Below are 17125 nucleotides of genomic sequence, written 5' to 3'. Positions count from 1 at the left end.
CTACAGGAATGGACTGAACCCAACAGCTTCAACATATGCATAACCTCTTATAAACAATTCTTTTAAAGGCCATCATGCCTTCATGAAAATGAGGTGGAAATACTTAGTCATTGATGAGATGCAGCAAGTAAAGAACATGAGCTGAGAAGCACTGGGAGGCAATTTTCAGTCTACGAAGGTTGGACCATATTAATCAAGTATTTTTTCCTTCTAAGTAATTCTGGACTTTTATGTAATTAAATGCATGTTGATTTAGAAGTTGTCTTTTAATGAAATTTTAATTTTGTATAATTATTTTTCAACTCTAATTATAGAACAGCAGAGATAGAAGAAATCTCACTAGGTCATCTTGTTCATTTTATTTCTTCAAGGCAGGCCTACACTTGCAATTCCCATAAAAAATGGCTACTTAACTCTTTTCTTAAAATCTTAAGCAAAGAAGAAACTAATTTATATAGTAGTGTTTCAAACAGTATTTATTTCTTGGTTTTTTTATAGCCAATTACGCCTGCTCCTGATAGATACACCTTTGCATAACACCTTGATGGAATTGTGGACCATGGTACACTTTTTGATTCCTGGAATTTCTAGACCATATCAGAACTTTCCAGTAAAACCAGCCAATGAGGAGAGCCAAGATTACTACCATAAAGTTGTCATAAGGTTGCACAGAGTATGTCATGCTACTTTTTTTAAGCCATTTAAAAAAATAATTTTTGTCTTAAATAAATAGTATAGTTTCTAATAAGACTAACGGGGAATTGTGTTGTATTTTTTCAGGTGACTCAGCCATTTATTTTGAGAAGAACTAAAAGAGATGTTGACAAGCAGCTGACAAAGAAATATGAACATGTGTTAAAGTGTCGCCTTTCGAGTCGGCAGAAGGCCTTGTATGAAGATGTAATCTTGCAACCTAGGTAAGACCACCACCCCACTGCAGTGAGAGAGATGTGATCCACATATATTAAAATGTGACCTAAAAAGAAGTGGCATCAAAGATAGAATAACTCACTTATTAAGTTTCCTTAGTCATGCAGCTTTGTTTTAGTGGGAAGAGCATTGTACCCAGAGGTAGAGGACTGATTTTTGAAAATTTAGCTCTGCCACTTATTACCATTAGCTGAATAACTGGAAAATTCATTTTCCCACTTTTAAGACCTCAGTTTTAGGGGTGGCTAGGTGGCGCAGTAGATAGAGCACCGATCCTGGAGTCAGGAGTACTTGAATTGAAATCCGACCTCAGACACTTAACAATTACCTAGCTACCTAGCTGTGTGGCCTTGGACAAGCCACTTAACCCCACTGCCTTGCAATCTAATAATAATAATAATAATAATAATAATAATAATAATAATAATAATAATAATAATAAATTAGGGGTAGCTAGGTGGCACAGTGGATAGAGCACCGGCCCTGGAGTCAGGAGTACCTGAGTTCAAATCTGGCCCCAGATACTTAATAATTACCTAGCTGTGTAGTCTTGGGCAAGTCTCTTAACCCCATTGCCTTGCAAAAACTAAAAATAAAAAAGAATACAGGGGAAGGGGAGGCAGGTTGGGAGAGGAGAAGTTCAGCCAAAAGATATCTCTGAGATACCTTTGATCCCTTCTCAACATTATGATCTGGGGATATAACCTTCTAGATGTTTTGAGTGTATATTCAACATTTCCTCTTAGACTATTAGAACTATAATTATACTATTGTTCAGATTACTGAATTTTGATTTATTTTTAAAAGATGAAACTCATATTTTGAAGCAGAAAAACATTGGAATTTGTAGGAATTCAAACTTGTCAATTTATACCTTTAAGCAATTGTTAACTTACAAGAGAACATAATAATGCATAATTATTTTTCAGTTAATAGAAGATAAATAATATATTGAAAGTCCACATTTAAATTGAACTAGATAACTATCACTTTTTTTCTTAAATGAACAGAACTCAAGAGGCTCTTAAAAGCGGACATTTTGTCAATGTCCTAAATATTCTAATGAAACTTCAGAGGATATGCAATCATCCTGGTCTGATAGATCCTAGGCTTCCTGGCTCTTCTTATGTTTTGGAAACACTGGAGTATAGATCTGCTTCTCTAATTTTAAAGGCATTGGAATGTGGTTTTTGGAAGGTGAGTAGAAAATTCATAAATGTAAAACAGAAGTGGGGTGGGGGCTCTATATGTTTGTGTGTGTGTGTAAAAAGTGGATACCTTGTGGACATGTTAGTTTGTACATGAGAATAATTGCCTGAGTTAAACCAGAGAGGTGAGGGGGATTATCTGAAGTCATTCTATCTAGTATTCCATATGTAAATTATTGAATGGTTGTTGTTTCTCAACCCTGTGTTAGGCCATTTAATTTTCTAGAAAAGATTAGCAGAGACAACAAAATAGAAAAATTCAGTAGAATAGATGAAAGGGTAGGGGTTGGGGAATTCCAGTAGAAAGGAAAAATTTAGTTTAATAGTTCTCTCCTCTAATTTCATTGTGGTTTCACCATGAGACCACTTGCTATTGTATAAACCCCCTGGAAAATTTAATATTTCCTTCCTGGCCATCTCATTTTTTCTTTCCAGCTTCAGGTATTGATCAGTTTGCTTGGTTTCTTGTCCTTCATCATCAGTTTACTTTTTATAAAATAAGCATATAACTTTCCTTTAAAAAGTTTCCTTAGGGTTTTTGCTGTAAACTTCAGGGAGTCCCAATAAGGGATTTAAAATTTAATGATGAGAGTTAAGGAAATGTTAAAAAGCTTATGTTAATGGGCATTGCATAATAGGTGAATGATAGAGCTGAGCCTTTACTTCTGTTGTCTGAGTGTTTTTATTTGGAAATCAGCATACTGCTGGGGAAGATTACAGGGACTTGCTGGAAGGCTAGTTGAAGGCAGGGACACAGTGAGGAGACAGGTTATTTGGACTCTGCATGGTGGATGGTAGGATAGGCTAAAGGGCAGGGAGGTTCCTAGTGGCCTTGAGAGCTAGCTAGAAGTGTTGAGAAATAAAGACATGTTGAGGTACGAGAGAAAAAGATGAGTTTGGTAGCAGAGTTCTAAAATCATTGGAGTAGGAGAGGATCTAGGGCATATGATACTGGCAGATCATAAGATGTCAGTAGGGTGGCCATTATTTTCTTTACATCTGAAGGTACTGGATGCATGAGGTAAAGTGTTTCCTTTTCTGTTTTTTTAAATTAGGAAGCAGACCTTTCAATATTTGATCTAATCGGATTAGAAAATAAAATCACTCATTATGAGGCACAAGTGTTGTCAAAGAAAAAGATAACTAGAAAACTAATAGAAGAAATCTTCAGCTCATCACCACCACCAGCCAGACCTAATGCAGTGAAACTTAAGCCAAGCAAGTAAGTTTATATATTCAGTTTAAGATTAAAATAAAAAATGTTTAGTAGGGCGGTAATGCTGAAATTCTTTCCACCTTTTAGACGAGCAAGGGACAATTTGGTTATATGGTGGAAAGAACCTAGACTTACTCAGAATACTAGTATTCTAGTGTTATGAACCCTGTAAACTGGAATGTTATTTATACTCAACTGCTTCAGTTTTCTCAAGGCCAAAGTGAAGAGGTTAGAATAAATGCATTCTTTGATTCTTTCTGATTAGTACCTCTAACTCCTCTTTTTGTTACCTAAATTTTAGACTCTGACCATGAAGTTTATTTTGATCTTTTTTATACTTGATCGTCTTTGAATTGGTGGGTGTTTCTACTACTGTATTTCTGTTTTCTTTGTGGTACCTAATTTGAGGGATATAAACAGACAATTTTCTCCCCCCCCCCCAAAAAAAAAGTTTAAAGAACTTTTAATTAGATTTGTAAGATACCTGGCCAATAAATTCTTATCAGCCTTCTCCAATCTCAGTACAGAAGATACCAAGTCATTGAAAAAATTGGGAAATTAAATCCATTGTATAATAATCTACAGGTAATTAATGCAGTGGATGGTGCTTCAGACATGGAATCAGGAAAATCTGTTTTAAAATCCATCCTTAAACACTTACTAGTTGTGTTATCCTGGGCAAGTCACTTAACCTTGTTTGCCTCAGTTCCTTCTCTGTAAAATGAAATGGAGAAGGAAATGGTAAACTACTCCAACATCTTTGCCAAGAAAACCCCAAATAGAGTCATGAAGATTTGGACACAACTGAAACAACTAAAGAACAGCCATCATAACTTTTTTATCAAGGCCTCTTTCTTTCCGTATTGTCATTAGTAATATCTTTCTGAAGGTCCTCCTTTACTTGATGTTCAATTTGTGTAGACCTGCTCAGGTCTAATTCATGATTTCAGGGTAATGACTAGAGTATATCTGTGCATTGCTTATAGAATACATTTTTCTTTTATGATGATCCGGCCTATACCTCTTCATTGTAGATTTGGCATTCCGATTATCAGATCTGGACCTGGTTCCTTCTTCATAGATCCCGTTTCCTTGTCTCTGGTCTCATGTGCAGCCTTTTCTCCTTCCTCATTCCTTCCTTTATCTAGATTTCCATAAAACTCTTTATGACTATTGGAGTGACAGGCTGAGACTCTATACATTGTTAACCTGAAATTTTAGTCTTAGCCTTCAGCATATCTTAAACTTCTTAGTCTTTTAGCACATTAATAGCCAGATCAATAAATATTTCATTGCAAACTCCTATTTTTCCTTAATACTATCCTGAAGTATAATGAAATCTTTGTAGTATAGTTTTCTGTAATTTGGAAATTAGAATCCTTTGACCTAGCTATGTATAACCTTACCTTTAATACAATTTTTTTTTTGTCGAGTTTACTTATATATTTATTTGTTTATTTTTAAGTTTTTTTTGCAAGGTAATGGGGTTAAGTGGCTTGCCCAAGGCCACACAGCTAGGTAATTATTAAGTGTCTGAGGCTGGATTTGAACTCAGGTCCTCCTGACTCCAGGGCTGGTGCTCTATCCACTGCACTACCTAGCTGTCCCTAATTTTACCTTTAAACTATTTCATGACACCTTTTGGAAGGACCTACTTTTCTAAGCAAATTATTAGTGATGGATTATAAAGGCCTCCATATAACTCACTTAAGGAAACCTTTAATGTCTTTTGAACATTATTTTCGTTAAAACTGGTGCTGCTACTTATAGATCAATCACATCACTTCGTAAAAGCAGACTAATAAGTTCTCATCTTGGAAACATTTATGTATTTGAAAGTAATAAAAGAATTTTTAAAAATTATAATTCAGAGAGCACAAATTAGTAATTACTTCTCTGATATCTGAAATCAAGTAATGTTTGAAATTAACAGATTCGTGCACAATTAGTAAATAAGTCTTTGTAGCAACAAGAGTTGTTTTTTACATTTGCATTTTTATGATTAGGAGTCAGAACATGTTTTGAATCTTTCATAAACAAACCAGTAGCACTTTCTCATTTGTTTGAAGGATCATGTTTTCTATGAACTCTAATTTGCTCTTTGCATTTTGTCTTGGTAAATGTGTGTATAGGTTGTTTCAGCCTGTGCAGTATGGACAGAAGCCCGAGGGTAGGACAGTAGCTTTCCCAAGTACACAGAGCTCCACACGTACAGTGTCTGCAGCTGCTGCTGCTGCTGCTGCCGCAGTAACTTCCCAGGGACAAGTCCGAGGGAGATCACCCATTGCCACGTTCTCTGCCAATCAGGATGCCAAAGGTATTTCTGTAGCAACTTCATTTCTTTTTCCCTAGAAGTTCTGAAGTATTACATTAAGTGCTAACTTTTTAAGAGTGGTTTTTGTAAAAATGGTTTTGTCCTAGACCTTGTAATTACGTGCAGACATATGAGGGAAGCTGCCCACATGGTTCACTACTCTGGAGACACCATCTGCTACATTTTTCCAAGCATTTCTTTTGGCCAAATAACAGAATTGATCACTTATCTGGAATTTTACTAATAACGATGCTGAAAAATATAGGGGGAAAAATTGAGTTTATGTAGGAAAGTGTATATTAAACCATATTTGTTGTATTAAAATTATTGAGAATGCATGATCTTATAAATTTTTTTATCATATCTAAATAAAAATGGATTGTGTTTTTAAAAAGGGATAGAATTAAGTGGCAAAAAAGTAAAAATAATTTAACTTTGAAGCACAAGGTTTTTCAGTCTTAATTCCATCAGACTTCCCTAAATTGCAAATTATAGAATTAGCTATCTCTTGATACAAAGATTCTTTGAAAAACCATGAAAATGAAATTTGTGTACCTTGCTATTTAGGAAATAGTTGGTATTTAGTGTTTAGGTTGAGAACATGATTGAATTAGTCTCAATATTACTTTTCTACTTTACTCTGAAAATGTGCTATTACGATTATTGATGAGCTCTTAAGAAAAAATAATTAGTAAGAATTAATAAAATATAGTATTTCTCTCATATTCCATAGGCTATATTGGGCCTGTCCTGGAAGAGAGAGGAGTTCTCATTTGAGAAAAAAATGCAGAATAATTTTTTTCCTTTTTATTTCTTTGAAATACCGGTTTGAAATATTGTCCTTGATTAAGAACCTCTAACAGCTTTGCACAAACAAACCTTATTGATTACAGCGGCCGCAGCACAGTTTCAGACATCTCAGGCTCCTACCAGTGCTCCAAGACACCAGCCAGCAGCGACCTTCACCACAGCAACTAGCACAGCCAATCCTGTGAAACAGCGGGGTCAGAACTCAGCCCAGGCCTCCCAGCTAGGCCAGCCCCAGCCCCAGCCCCAGACCCCCTCGCACACCATCCAACAGAGTGTGCTTCCTCAGAGGCTGGTACTGACCTCTCAGGCCCAGGCACGGTTGCCTAGTAAGTGGCCTCCCCTTTCCAGGTTTTCCCCACCTTTTTACTCCAAAGAGGTTGTATTAAGAACATTAGACTGTATGCAAGACCTTTACTGTCCCTTACTTTTTCTTTTCCCTGAGTGTACTGCCTCTAGTCAGTACATCATTTCCTGCCTTAATGTAGAAGGGAGAGTGATTTCTCCCAAGAGGTCAGTCAATAGGACCTTCTTTGCCTTTCTCTTATGCTGTCTTCTAATTCCCCCATACATCAAATTCTATGCTTTTCTCAAGCTGCTCACTGTGCTGCTTTGGTGTGCTAGGTTATATAGTGTGGGAACATAAGTAGGAATCAAGGTTTTGATGTGTCAATTCCTTGGTTCAACTCTCATAACAGAACCATTTTAATCAAATGAAAATTAATGGGTCTAGATTTTACTTCTTTTCCAATTATGTGAATTGGCTTTAGGTTTTTTCTTTTTAAGCAAAACATATCATTCCTTTCTAGTTGGATATTCTCTGTCAAATTTAAGCTTGGAGTGAATATTAAAGCCCAGAAAAGTTATATTTACACACATACACATTTACACACTTGTTTCTTTTTATTCTGCCATGGGCAATTTTGAATAGCAAAAGTGTGCAAGGGCTTAATCTGGATGGAGGGAAACCAGGTAGATTAGTGAGTATAGGGAGACTGATTCTATTTTTAAAATGCCTCCCCCTCATGTGTCTCCTTGGGACCTTGTGACCTCGTCTACATTTGGTTTACCTAAGGATGAGGGCCAGCTGAACATTTAATATACTTTCAAGTCAAGTCCCCCTTGCACAAATGAACCCTTTAATTACTTCCCTTGGGGCGGAGAGGAAGGTTCTTGGTTGTATTGAAAGTGAAATGGTATAGACCTGGCATTCTCCAACCCGGCTTAGTCCAAATTGAGTCAAGACTTGTGAACTGAGGAGGGACAACAGTGGCTGGGGATTTCTCTGAGTCTTGTTTCAGTTTCTTCTTCTGCTCCTCTCACTGAGATGTCTTTAGGGCCAATGTTCTTTACTAACTGTTCTCTATATCGCACCACTAATAAGCCTGGTCTTGACTTCCTTGGGAGGAACATTGAGACTCGAATATCAACCATTGTATTAAAAAATCTCCTGTTAAAAGTTGTGTATGCTACCTTCTGTGTCTGTGTACACATTACGCATTGAGTTTCATTTTGTTTGCTTTTAAAGTAAGGCAAGCATTTTAAACAAAATCTTTTATCTTGTAGCTTTCAAAAAAAATATAACAACAAATATCAGAAAATCTCATGAAAATGTGAAACATAACATTTTAAATAATATGTATATTGATTAATGATTATTTATACTATACCCAAATTTTGAACAGCTTGATTCTTTTGAAATAGTTACCTATTCTTTCTTCAGGATGTTATGTTCTCATCTTAACTCTATGAGATTTTTCCATGGAGTTATTAGATTGAAAAATTATGAATTTTTACATTATGAGAGCTTCTGAAGATCATAGGTTGATATGCGAGCTTCCTGGTACATTGCAAATAGATTATATAAACAAATGAACAATCACTGCTTTTTACTTCTTAGTTTAAAATAATGTGTTTTCTGAATTTGTAATTGGGGGGAGTAAAATGAAGACATTCTTTCTTAGTTTGGTTCAAAAGTGGGTTGTCAATGGGTAGCTAAAGTCTGTGCCAGTTTTGGTTAAATAGATTAACCAGAGCAAAGTTTGATATTTTTAACTGATATCCTTAGTTTTTGTACTTTTAAAAAAAGCATTATTTTCTAAAAGCATTAGAAAGCAATGCCTGCTGAATGTTTCCTGTGGTATCTATCTTTTACACTTATTGATATGTGGTGATGCTTGTGCATCAGTATAACATTTTCAGGTTTTCACAAAGTGTTCTGTTTTAACAGGTGGAGAGGTCGTGAAAATTGCCCAGCTGGCTTCCATAGCAGGGACACAGAATCGAGTGGCTCAGCCAGAGACCCCTGTGACCCTGCAGTTCCAAGGGAACAAGTTTACTCTGTCACACAGTCAGCTCCGACAGCTCACTGCAGGTCAACCTCTACAACTACAAGGTAAGATCAATTAATCAATGAAACAATGAGATAATTGGCATGAGATAGTAGAAAAGTACTTGGCTGTGGAGATAGTAAACCTGGATCTTTTCCAGGTCTGATGCCTATGGCTTGTGAGACTTTGGGAAAATCACATAATTTTTTGGTCTTAGTTTCCTCATCAGTCATATCAGAGGTTTAGGCTAGATGGCCTTTGAGCTCCTTTTCATCTCTAGATCCTGACTTTCCTCCTATTTGATTACTCCTTCATCCACCTTGTCTCCACCTAACAGTGGATGTTCAAGATCTATCATCTGTGCCATTTTTTCTTCTCTCAGAATGACCTTATGACTTTCACTGGGTTTTATTATTATCTCTACATAGATGACTCACAGATCTAGATTTCCATTTCCAGTTTTTCAACAAGTATTAAGTATCTGTACAATATAATGAGTGAAAATGCAGAAATAAAGAGTGGATCCATCTAGTCAAACACCTATCCTTTAGTTTAAGACTCACTAATCAACAAAAACTTTGGGGAAACTGGAAAGCCTATGGACAGAAATTAGGTTTAGTTTAATACTGCATGTCATTAGGCTAAAAGAAGCACCAAATGCATATATGGCTTAAACATAAAAGGTTACATTATAAGCATTTTAGAGAGCAAGGAAGAGATTTCATTATTGCAGCTACGGAAATGGAAGAGTTCATGATCAGACAAGTAATAGAGAGGATAGCAGAGGATAAAATGAACATTTTTAGTTACATAAATTTGCAAGTTTCTGCAAAACAAAACCAGTATAGCTAAAATGAATAGGAAAGTGGGTAATTGGGAACAAAACTTCAGTTTCTCTGATAAATATCGCATATCTAAAATATATAAAGAACTAATTGAAATTTTAAAAAATAAGAGCTATTCCCCATTGATAAACAGTCAAAGTATTTTTTTAAATTTTATTTTTTTAAGTTAATGGGGTTAAGTGACTTGCTCAAGGTCACACAACCAGGCAATTATTAAGTGTCTGAAGCTGGATCTGACCTCAGGTCCTCCTGATTCCAGGGCTGGTGCTCTATCCACTGTTCTATCTAGCTGCCCCAGTGGTGGGGGCAGTGGTCAAAGATTTTAAATAGGCAGCATTCAAAAAAGATCACCTGTTATTAAGAATCATGAAAAAACATTGCTACTCTCTAGTCAATCAGTACAAATTAAAGCAACTCTGAGGTCCTGTTTTATACTCATCAACTTGATGAAGTGACCAAAAAAAAAATGACGAATGTTGGAAAGGCTTCAAAGAAAACAGGTCATAAATGCATAGTTCATTGAACTGGAATTAACTCCAAAAAATTGGTTGGTTCTTATCCGTCCTTATCGAAGAAGACCAAAATGACATCACTATGTTTGAGACAAATTACAGTGTATCCAGCTGTGGCTAATTGACAAAGGTTGGCCACAAATGGTCCATGTGAACACTTCGGAATGTCACATTTCCTTTGAACTTCTTCAATTCTGTCTTCCTCAGAGAATGCAGCCTCCTTACTGGTGAGGGCACGCCATGCTTGGCAGGCCTGTGCCAGTGTCTCCAAAGCTGTACAGACAAGTCTAAAGTTCTTCAGGTTGTCTTGGTATCACTTCTTCTGACCCCCTTGTGAACACTTGCTCTGTGCACTCTCTGTGACATGATAGGACCACTCAAAGAAGTGAAAGGAAGAGTCCCAGAATATTTAGAGCAAACATTTTTGTAGTGACAAAGAACTGGATACTAAGGGGGTGTCCATCAATTGTTTGAGCATGTGGATATTATGCTGTAAAGGACAGTTTCAGAGAAACTTGGGTAAACTTGTATAAATCTATGCTGAGTGAAGTGAGCAGAATCAGAAAAGTTTAAACTAAAAATGACCATCTAAACACAATTTTGAAAGACTTAAAGAGCAAGAATACACTTTTCATCACCCAACAACATGGCAATGGTTTCAGTGTGAAGAAAGAAATGTAGATTTGGGTCGATCAAGTGTGGGAAATTTTTTTTTGTTTGTTGATGTATTTTTGTTAAACAATTTTTGGTTATTTTTTTCTTTTCTACAAGAGGGAGTGGTGGAAAGGAGAAAACCTTTTATTATATTGAAAAAAATTTTTTTTTGATCAAGAGGGTCACAACCAGGTCTCTTTCACCTTAAAGCCTCTGATTCCATTACTTTGCTGGCAGTCAGTCAGTAAGCATTTAGTAAGTGCCTACTGTGTGCTAGGCATTGTTCTAAGCTCTAGGGATACTTAGAATTGCAAAATATCTGCTTGTGAGGAGCTTACACTAATGGAGGAGGCAGTGGTGCAGTCAGATGAATACAAAGGAAACTTTGAAGAGGATATGTATGACATCAAAGCAGAAGAAAAGCAGAGTTAAAAGGGATTGGGGAGGGGGCAGCTAGGTGGTACAGTGGTCAGAGCACTGGCCCTGTAGTCTGGAGGACCTGGATTTGGATCCAGCCTCAGACATTTAATAATTGCCTAGCTGTGTGACCTTGGGTAAAGTGGCTTGCCCCAGGCCACACGGCTAGGTAATTATTAAGTGTCTGAGGCCGGATTTGAACTCAGGTACTCCTGACTCCAAGGCCAGTGCTCTATCCACTGCGCCACCTAGCCGCCCCTGGGAAAGTTACTCTTAATCCCATTGCCTTAAAAAATAAAATAAATTTAAAGAAAAAAACAAAGGATTGGGGAAAGCTTCCTGTAGAATTCATGAAGGTCAACAGGTGCAGTGGAGGAAGGAGAGGTTCCAGGCATAGCAAGAGCCAAGGAGGCTGGTGACACCACATAGGTTATGAAGGGGAGTGTATGTGTGAGAGTTTGTGTATATGTGTGTATGCTTTGACATGGTCAGAGCTGTGCTTTAGACAAAATCACTTAAGTGACAAAGTGGAGGATGGATTGTTGGAGTAGGGAGAGATTTGAGGAATGCAAACCCCTACAGCAGCTATTATTGCAGTAATCCAGGTGTGACGTGATGAGGGTCTGCACTTGTGGACTGGCAGTGTCAGTGGAGAGATGCAGGCATCTTAGAGAGCTGGTGCAGAGGGGAAATTGATAGACTTTAGCTACAGATTGTATATAGAGTGGGGCAGGGATATGAGAAAGGACTTAACAGGGTGATATTGCCCTGGGCTTCTTTCCTGAAGACATCCAGTTTGAGATGCCTGAAAGGCAGTTGCAGATGTGAGATGGGAGAAGGAAAGGAAATAAACATTAAGCCTACTATGTGCTTGGCCACAGGCACCTAAACACTTATTTTATCCTTATTGGATCCTATGAAGCAGGTGCTTTTATTATCCCCTCTTTAAGTTGAGGAAACTGTAAAGCTGTGAGTTGACATTAGAATTCAGGTCTTCCTGACTCCAGGTCTAATTTTCTATTTGGTGCTATCTACAATTGAGAATACCATTTGTATTCAGAGAAAGAACTGTGGAGTTTGATTTAGAAAAAAAACAGATATCTTAATGTCTGATCTTGCTATTTCTGGCACCACCTGACTGCCTGAGGATCAGAAAAGAGCATAGGACTAGATAAGTAGATTGAAGAATCACCAGCATAGAAATAGTAATTAAAATCCTTTGAAGCCCAAGAGATCACCAAGTGAAGTAAAAGCAGAAAGAGGTTCCAGGACCCTGAGGGATACCCATAGTTAGCAGAGTATCTTGCAAAGGAGACAGAGAAGAATGGTTAGGTCAGTGAGGAGAAGCAGGAGAGAGAGGTATCCCAAAAACCTAGAAGGAGGAGAGTATTTAGGAGGAGAGGGTGATCAGCAGTGTCAATGATACTTCCAGCTCCTGTGCTGCCCACACGCCATTCTATCCTGTTCTCTAATTATCTATTATTGCTTTAGTGATCATCTTTGCAGAGAATATGTATATATCTTGGGTATACAAAGCATGTGTATATATCTAGCCTTAGTGGTTCCTCTGAGTTTTATTCTCACCATAATCAATTGCCTTTTGGCTCTTTCATATGGGATATTTTAGAAAACTTAGTTTTTGTTTTCACAAAACAAAAAGTAAGTAATTTGCCCAGGAGGACTTGGGTTCTGATCTGGCCTCAGACACTTAACAATTGCCTAGCCGTTGAGTGCAGCTGCCGAGTATGGAGGTTGTTGGGTCACAAGCTCGGGTGCCACTATAATACTTTCTGCATGGCTGATCAGCTGACAGAAGAGCAGATTGCAGAATTCAAAGAAGCCTTTTCAGTATTTGACAAGGATGGAGATGGTACTGTAACAACAAAGGAATTGGGAACTGTAATGAGGTCACTTGGGCAGAACCCTACAGAAGCTGAATTACGGGATATGATTAATGAAGTAGATCCTGATGGCAATGGCACAATTGACTTTCCAGAATTTCTGACTATGATGGCAAGAAAAATGAAAGACACAGACAGTGAAGAAGAAATTAGAGAAGCATTCCGTGTGTTTGACAAGGATGGCAATGATTATATTAGTGCAGCAGAACTTCGCTATGTGATGACAAACCTTGGAGAGAAGTTAACAGATGAAGAGGTTGATGAAATGATCAGGGAAGCAGATATTAATGGTGATGGTCAAGTAAACTATGAAGAGTTTGTACAAATGATGACAGCAAAGTGAAGGCATTGTACAGAATGTGTTAAATTTCTTGTATAAAATTGTTTATTTGCCTTTTCTTTGTTTGTAACTTATCTGTAAAAGGTTTTTCCCTCTACTGTCAAAAGGATATGCATGTGTAGTAATTAGGACTTCATTCCTCCATGTTTTTCTTCCCCTTATCAACTGTCATTGTCCTGAAACTTATTTTGGAAAATTGGTCAAGTAAAAAATATGTTGTATGTGGCTTACTCTGGATATATCTAAGCCCTTCTGCACATCTAAACTTAGATGAGTTGGTCAGATGAGGGAACATCTGGGTTATGCCATTCTTTTTTTTAAAGAAGTAGTTTTCTTTAGGAGCTGTTAGCATGTTGTTGTTGAAGTGTGGAGTTGTAACTCTGCGTGGACTATGGACAGTCAACAATATGTACTTAAAGTTGCACTATTACAAAATGGATGTATTATCCAGGTACTCATACACTATTTTTTTGTACTGCTGGTCCTGTACCAGAAAACATTTTCTTTTATTGTTACTTGCTTTTTGAACTTTGTTTAGCCACTTATTTAAAAAAGATCTGCTTATGGCACAATTTGCCTCAAATCCATTCCAAGTTGTATATTTGTTTTCCAATAAAAAAAAATAATTACAATTAAAAAAAAAGAATTGCCTAGCTGTGTGACCTTGGGAAAGTTACTCTTAACCCCATTTTCTTAAAAAATAAAATAAATTTAAAGAAAAAAAGGATAACAGCTGGATAATCATTAAGTGTCTGAGGTCAAATTTGAACCCAGGTCCTCCTAACTTCAGGGTTGTTGATGCTCTATCCACTGCACCACCTAGTTGCCCTTTAGAAAACTTTTAAATGGAATTTGTCTAGAGCTGAGTTTATTTTCTTTCCCTTTGAACCAACCTTTCTTCAACATTTTTCTATTTTCTAAGACATTGTTGTTCATAGCCACCTTGGCACCATCCTTGGCTTCTCACCCACACATCCCATCAGTTGCTGAAGTTGCTGAACCTTGCTTTTTTCACCTCCACATCTATCTCTCATCTCCTTTTATGGACCTGTAAACTCTTTCAGAAAAAGTTTGTTATACTTTGTAACCCAACACTTAAAAATATCTGCCACATAATTGGCATTTAATAATGATGGTTGATTTATTGGAATTGCATGTTCTGAGATCAAGGTATATAAATTTGAAAGGCTTTCAAATGTTGTTGGAATGAGCATACTTAAGCAAAATATGCAGTATTAAAAAATTTGATAACATGTGGAAAGTCTATCATGGTGGCTCATGCCTGTCATTTCTGCTGTTACAAAGGCTGAAGTTGAGTTAATCCCTTGAATTTGGGAAATTCTTAGATATCATGTTTGCTGATGAACAGCTGTCTGTATTGTTTGGCATTCATATGTTGACCATCAGGGACTGCAGGAGAATGATTATGAGTTTGCCTGATCAGTGGCAAAGTAATCCAGATCCAAAATGGAGTTCTTGTGCTATCAGTAGTGGGATCAAACACATAAATAGTTCCATTCCTTTAAGCCTGGATGAGATAGGGAGTTCTAGTCTTTTAAAAAAAAATGTTATAAGCCATTTTTTTAGTTTTTTAAAATTTTTAAAATTTTTATTGTTTTTTAATTATATTTTATTTATTTTGAGTTTTACAATTTTCCCCCTAATCTTACTTCCCTCCCCCTGCCCCCCCCCCCCACAGAAGGCAATTTGCCAGTCTTTACATTGAATATGATGAGAAAGAAATCATATCCTTAAGGAAGAAACATAAAGTGTAAGAGATAGCAAGATCAGACATTAAGATATTAGTTTTTTTTCTAAATCAAACTCCACAGTTCTTTCTCTGAATACAGATGGTATTCTCCATCGTAGATAGCACCAAATTGTCCCTGACTGTTGCACTGATGGAATGAGCGAGTCCATCAAGATTGATCATCACCCCCATGTTGCTGTTAGGGTGTACAGTGTTTTTCTGGTTCTGCTCATCTCACTCAGCATCAGTTCATGCAAATCCCTCCAGCTTTCCCTGAATTCCCATCCCTCCTGGTTTCTAATAGAACAGTAGTGTTCCATGACATACATATACCACAGTTTGCTAAGCCATTCCCCAATTGAAGGACATTTACTTGATTTCCAATTCTTTGCCACCACATATTTTTTACCCTTTTTTCCTCATCTCTTCAGGGTATAGACCCAGTAGTGGTATTGCTGGATCAAAGGGTATGCACATTTTTGTTGCCCTTTGGACATAGTTCCAAATTGTTCTCCAGGAAGGTTGGATGAGTTCACAGCTCCACCAACAATGTAATAGTGTCCCAGATTTCCCACAACCTTTCCGACAATGATCATTGTCCTTTCTGGTCATATTGGCCAGTCTGAGAGGTGTGAGGTGGTACCTCAGAGAAGATAAGCCATTCTTTATAGATTCTAAGTAGTGTGTTGAACGATCTACAAGTACAGGTTCATTTTTGGTCTGTTCATCTAATATCTGTGGCCTCCTCTAGCTAAGGACTGAAGTGACTCAACACCAGGTTGGCTAAAGGGAGATTGTTTTTTCTGGTCATAGGTATCCTTGAAGGTCATCTGCCAAGTTAAAGAGGGGTATTAGTTTTCACTGGAGAGAAAGTCATCATTTAGTAAATTACATATTTTTAATTCATTGAAGTAAGTAATGTGTATGAAATAATCTTTGAAGGGATAACTGTAACTTAAAAGTTGAGACATTTTAATTTACTTTTTTTTTTTTGCAAGGCAAACGGGGTTAAGTGGCTTGCCCAAGGCCACACAGCTAGGTCATTATTAAGTGTCTGAGACCGGATTTGAACCCAGGTACTCCTGACTCCAGGGCAGGTGCTTTATCCACTACGCCACCTAGCTGTCCTGATTTTAATTTACTTTTAATTTTTACATAGTGAGCTCTAATATCCAAAAAGGTAGAAATACTTAACAAGACTGGGGGCGGCTAGGTGGCGCAGTGGATAGAGCACCGGTCCTGGAGTCAGGAGTACGTGAGTTCAAATGTGACCTCACACACTTAATAATGACCTAGCTGTGTGGCCTTGGGCAAGCCACTTAACCCCACTGCCTTGCAAAAAAAAAAAACTTAAAAAAAATGAAATAGACAAGACTTAAGACTGGAATGAGGAACCTTGCAATTAAGAAGTGAAAGAGGCTAGAGTTCCTAATTGCCCCTAAATTATTCGTAAGCTCATGTAGCGATTATTTTGAAAAATATAAAAATTAGAGAAGATTGTAACATATCTAGGATTAGGTATTCTTTTAGCCTTGCTGTTTGACAAAATTAATAGTGATTTATGCCCCTAAACCTAGGATAATTGGTACTGGAAACCTTTCCATCTTGGTTCAACCAGCCTAGTCTTGTTCTTTTGTGCTGCCTTTGAGAACTCATGGCATGATGAGGCATCAGAGGAGTAGAGTTGGAGAAACTTTGTTTCTTTTATTTTAATAGTTGTAGTATTCTATGTCTCTTTCCTTTCTACATTTACCTTCATTTTATATTCACCTTATTTAGTTATTTGGCTTGTTCTTTGAAATTTGAGATCTCACATACTCATCTTTGCAATGAATATAGTCAATAAATAGAACAGATATTATCCTTCGACTCCACTGTGATCTCCTATGACTTAAATTGCA

General features: G+C 37.1%; 2 protein-coding genes across 2 annotated transcripts in view; both read left to right on the top strand.

Moving 5' to 3' along the window:
- The window catches only part of EP400 (E1A binding protein p400), a 135009-nt gene that overhangs the window by 76773 nt on the left and 41111 nt on the right, over window positions 1-17125 (top strand). Inside the window, exons 22-24 of the mRNA XM_074205228.1 lie at window positions 5487-5671; window positions 6562-6804; window positions 8706-8870. Of these exons, the coding sequence (XP_074061329.1) occupies window positions 5487-5671; window positions 6562-6804; window positions 8706-8870 (593 nt within the window). The remainder of the gene's footprint in view (window positions 1-5486; window positions 5672-6561; window positions 6805-8705; window positions 8871-17125) is intronic.
- LOC141501331 (calmodulin-like) lies at window positions 8887-17120 on the top strand. Its single transcript, XM_074205226.1, has one exon. The coding sequence runs from the start codon at window positions 13028-13030 to the stop codon at window positions 13475-13477; it is 450 nt and encodes a 149-aa protein (XP_074061327.1). The 5' UTR covers window positions 8887-13027; the 3' UTR covers window positions 13478-17120.

Source organism: Macrotis lagotis, chromosome X, assembly GCF_037893015.1.
Source record: "Macrotis lagotis isolate mMagLag1 chromosome X, bilby.v1.9.chrom.fasta, whole genome shotgun sequence".
Taxonomy (NCBI): domain Eukaryota; kingdom Metazoa; phylum Chordata; class Mammalia; order Peramelemorphia; family Peramelidae; genus Macrotis; species Macrotis lagotis.
This window is presented reverse-complemented; position numbering and strand designations above follow the sequence as displayed.

Bases quoted from the DNA above. Each gene is read 5' to 3' on its own strand.
- LOC141501331 (XM_074205226.1), top strand. From the start codon at position 13,028: ATGGCTGATCAGCTGACAGAAGAGCAGATTGCAGAATTCAAAGAAGCC.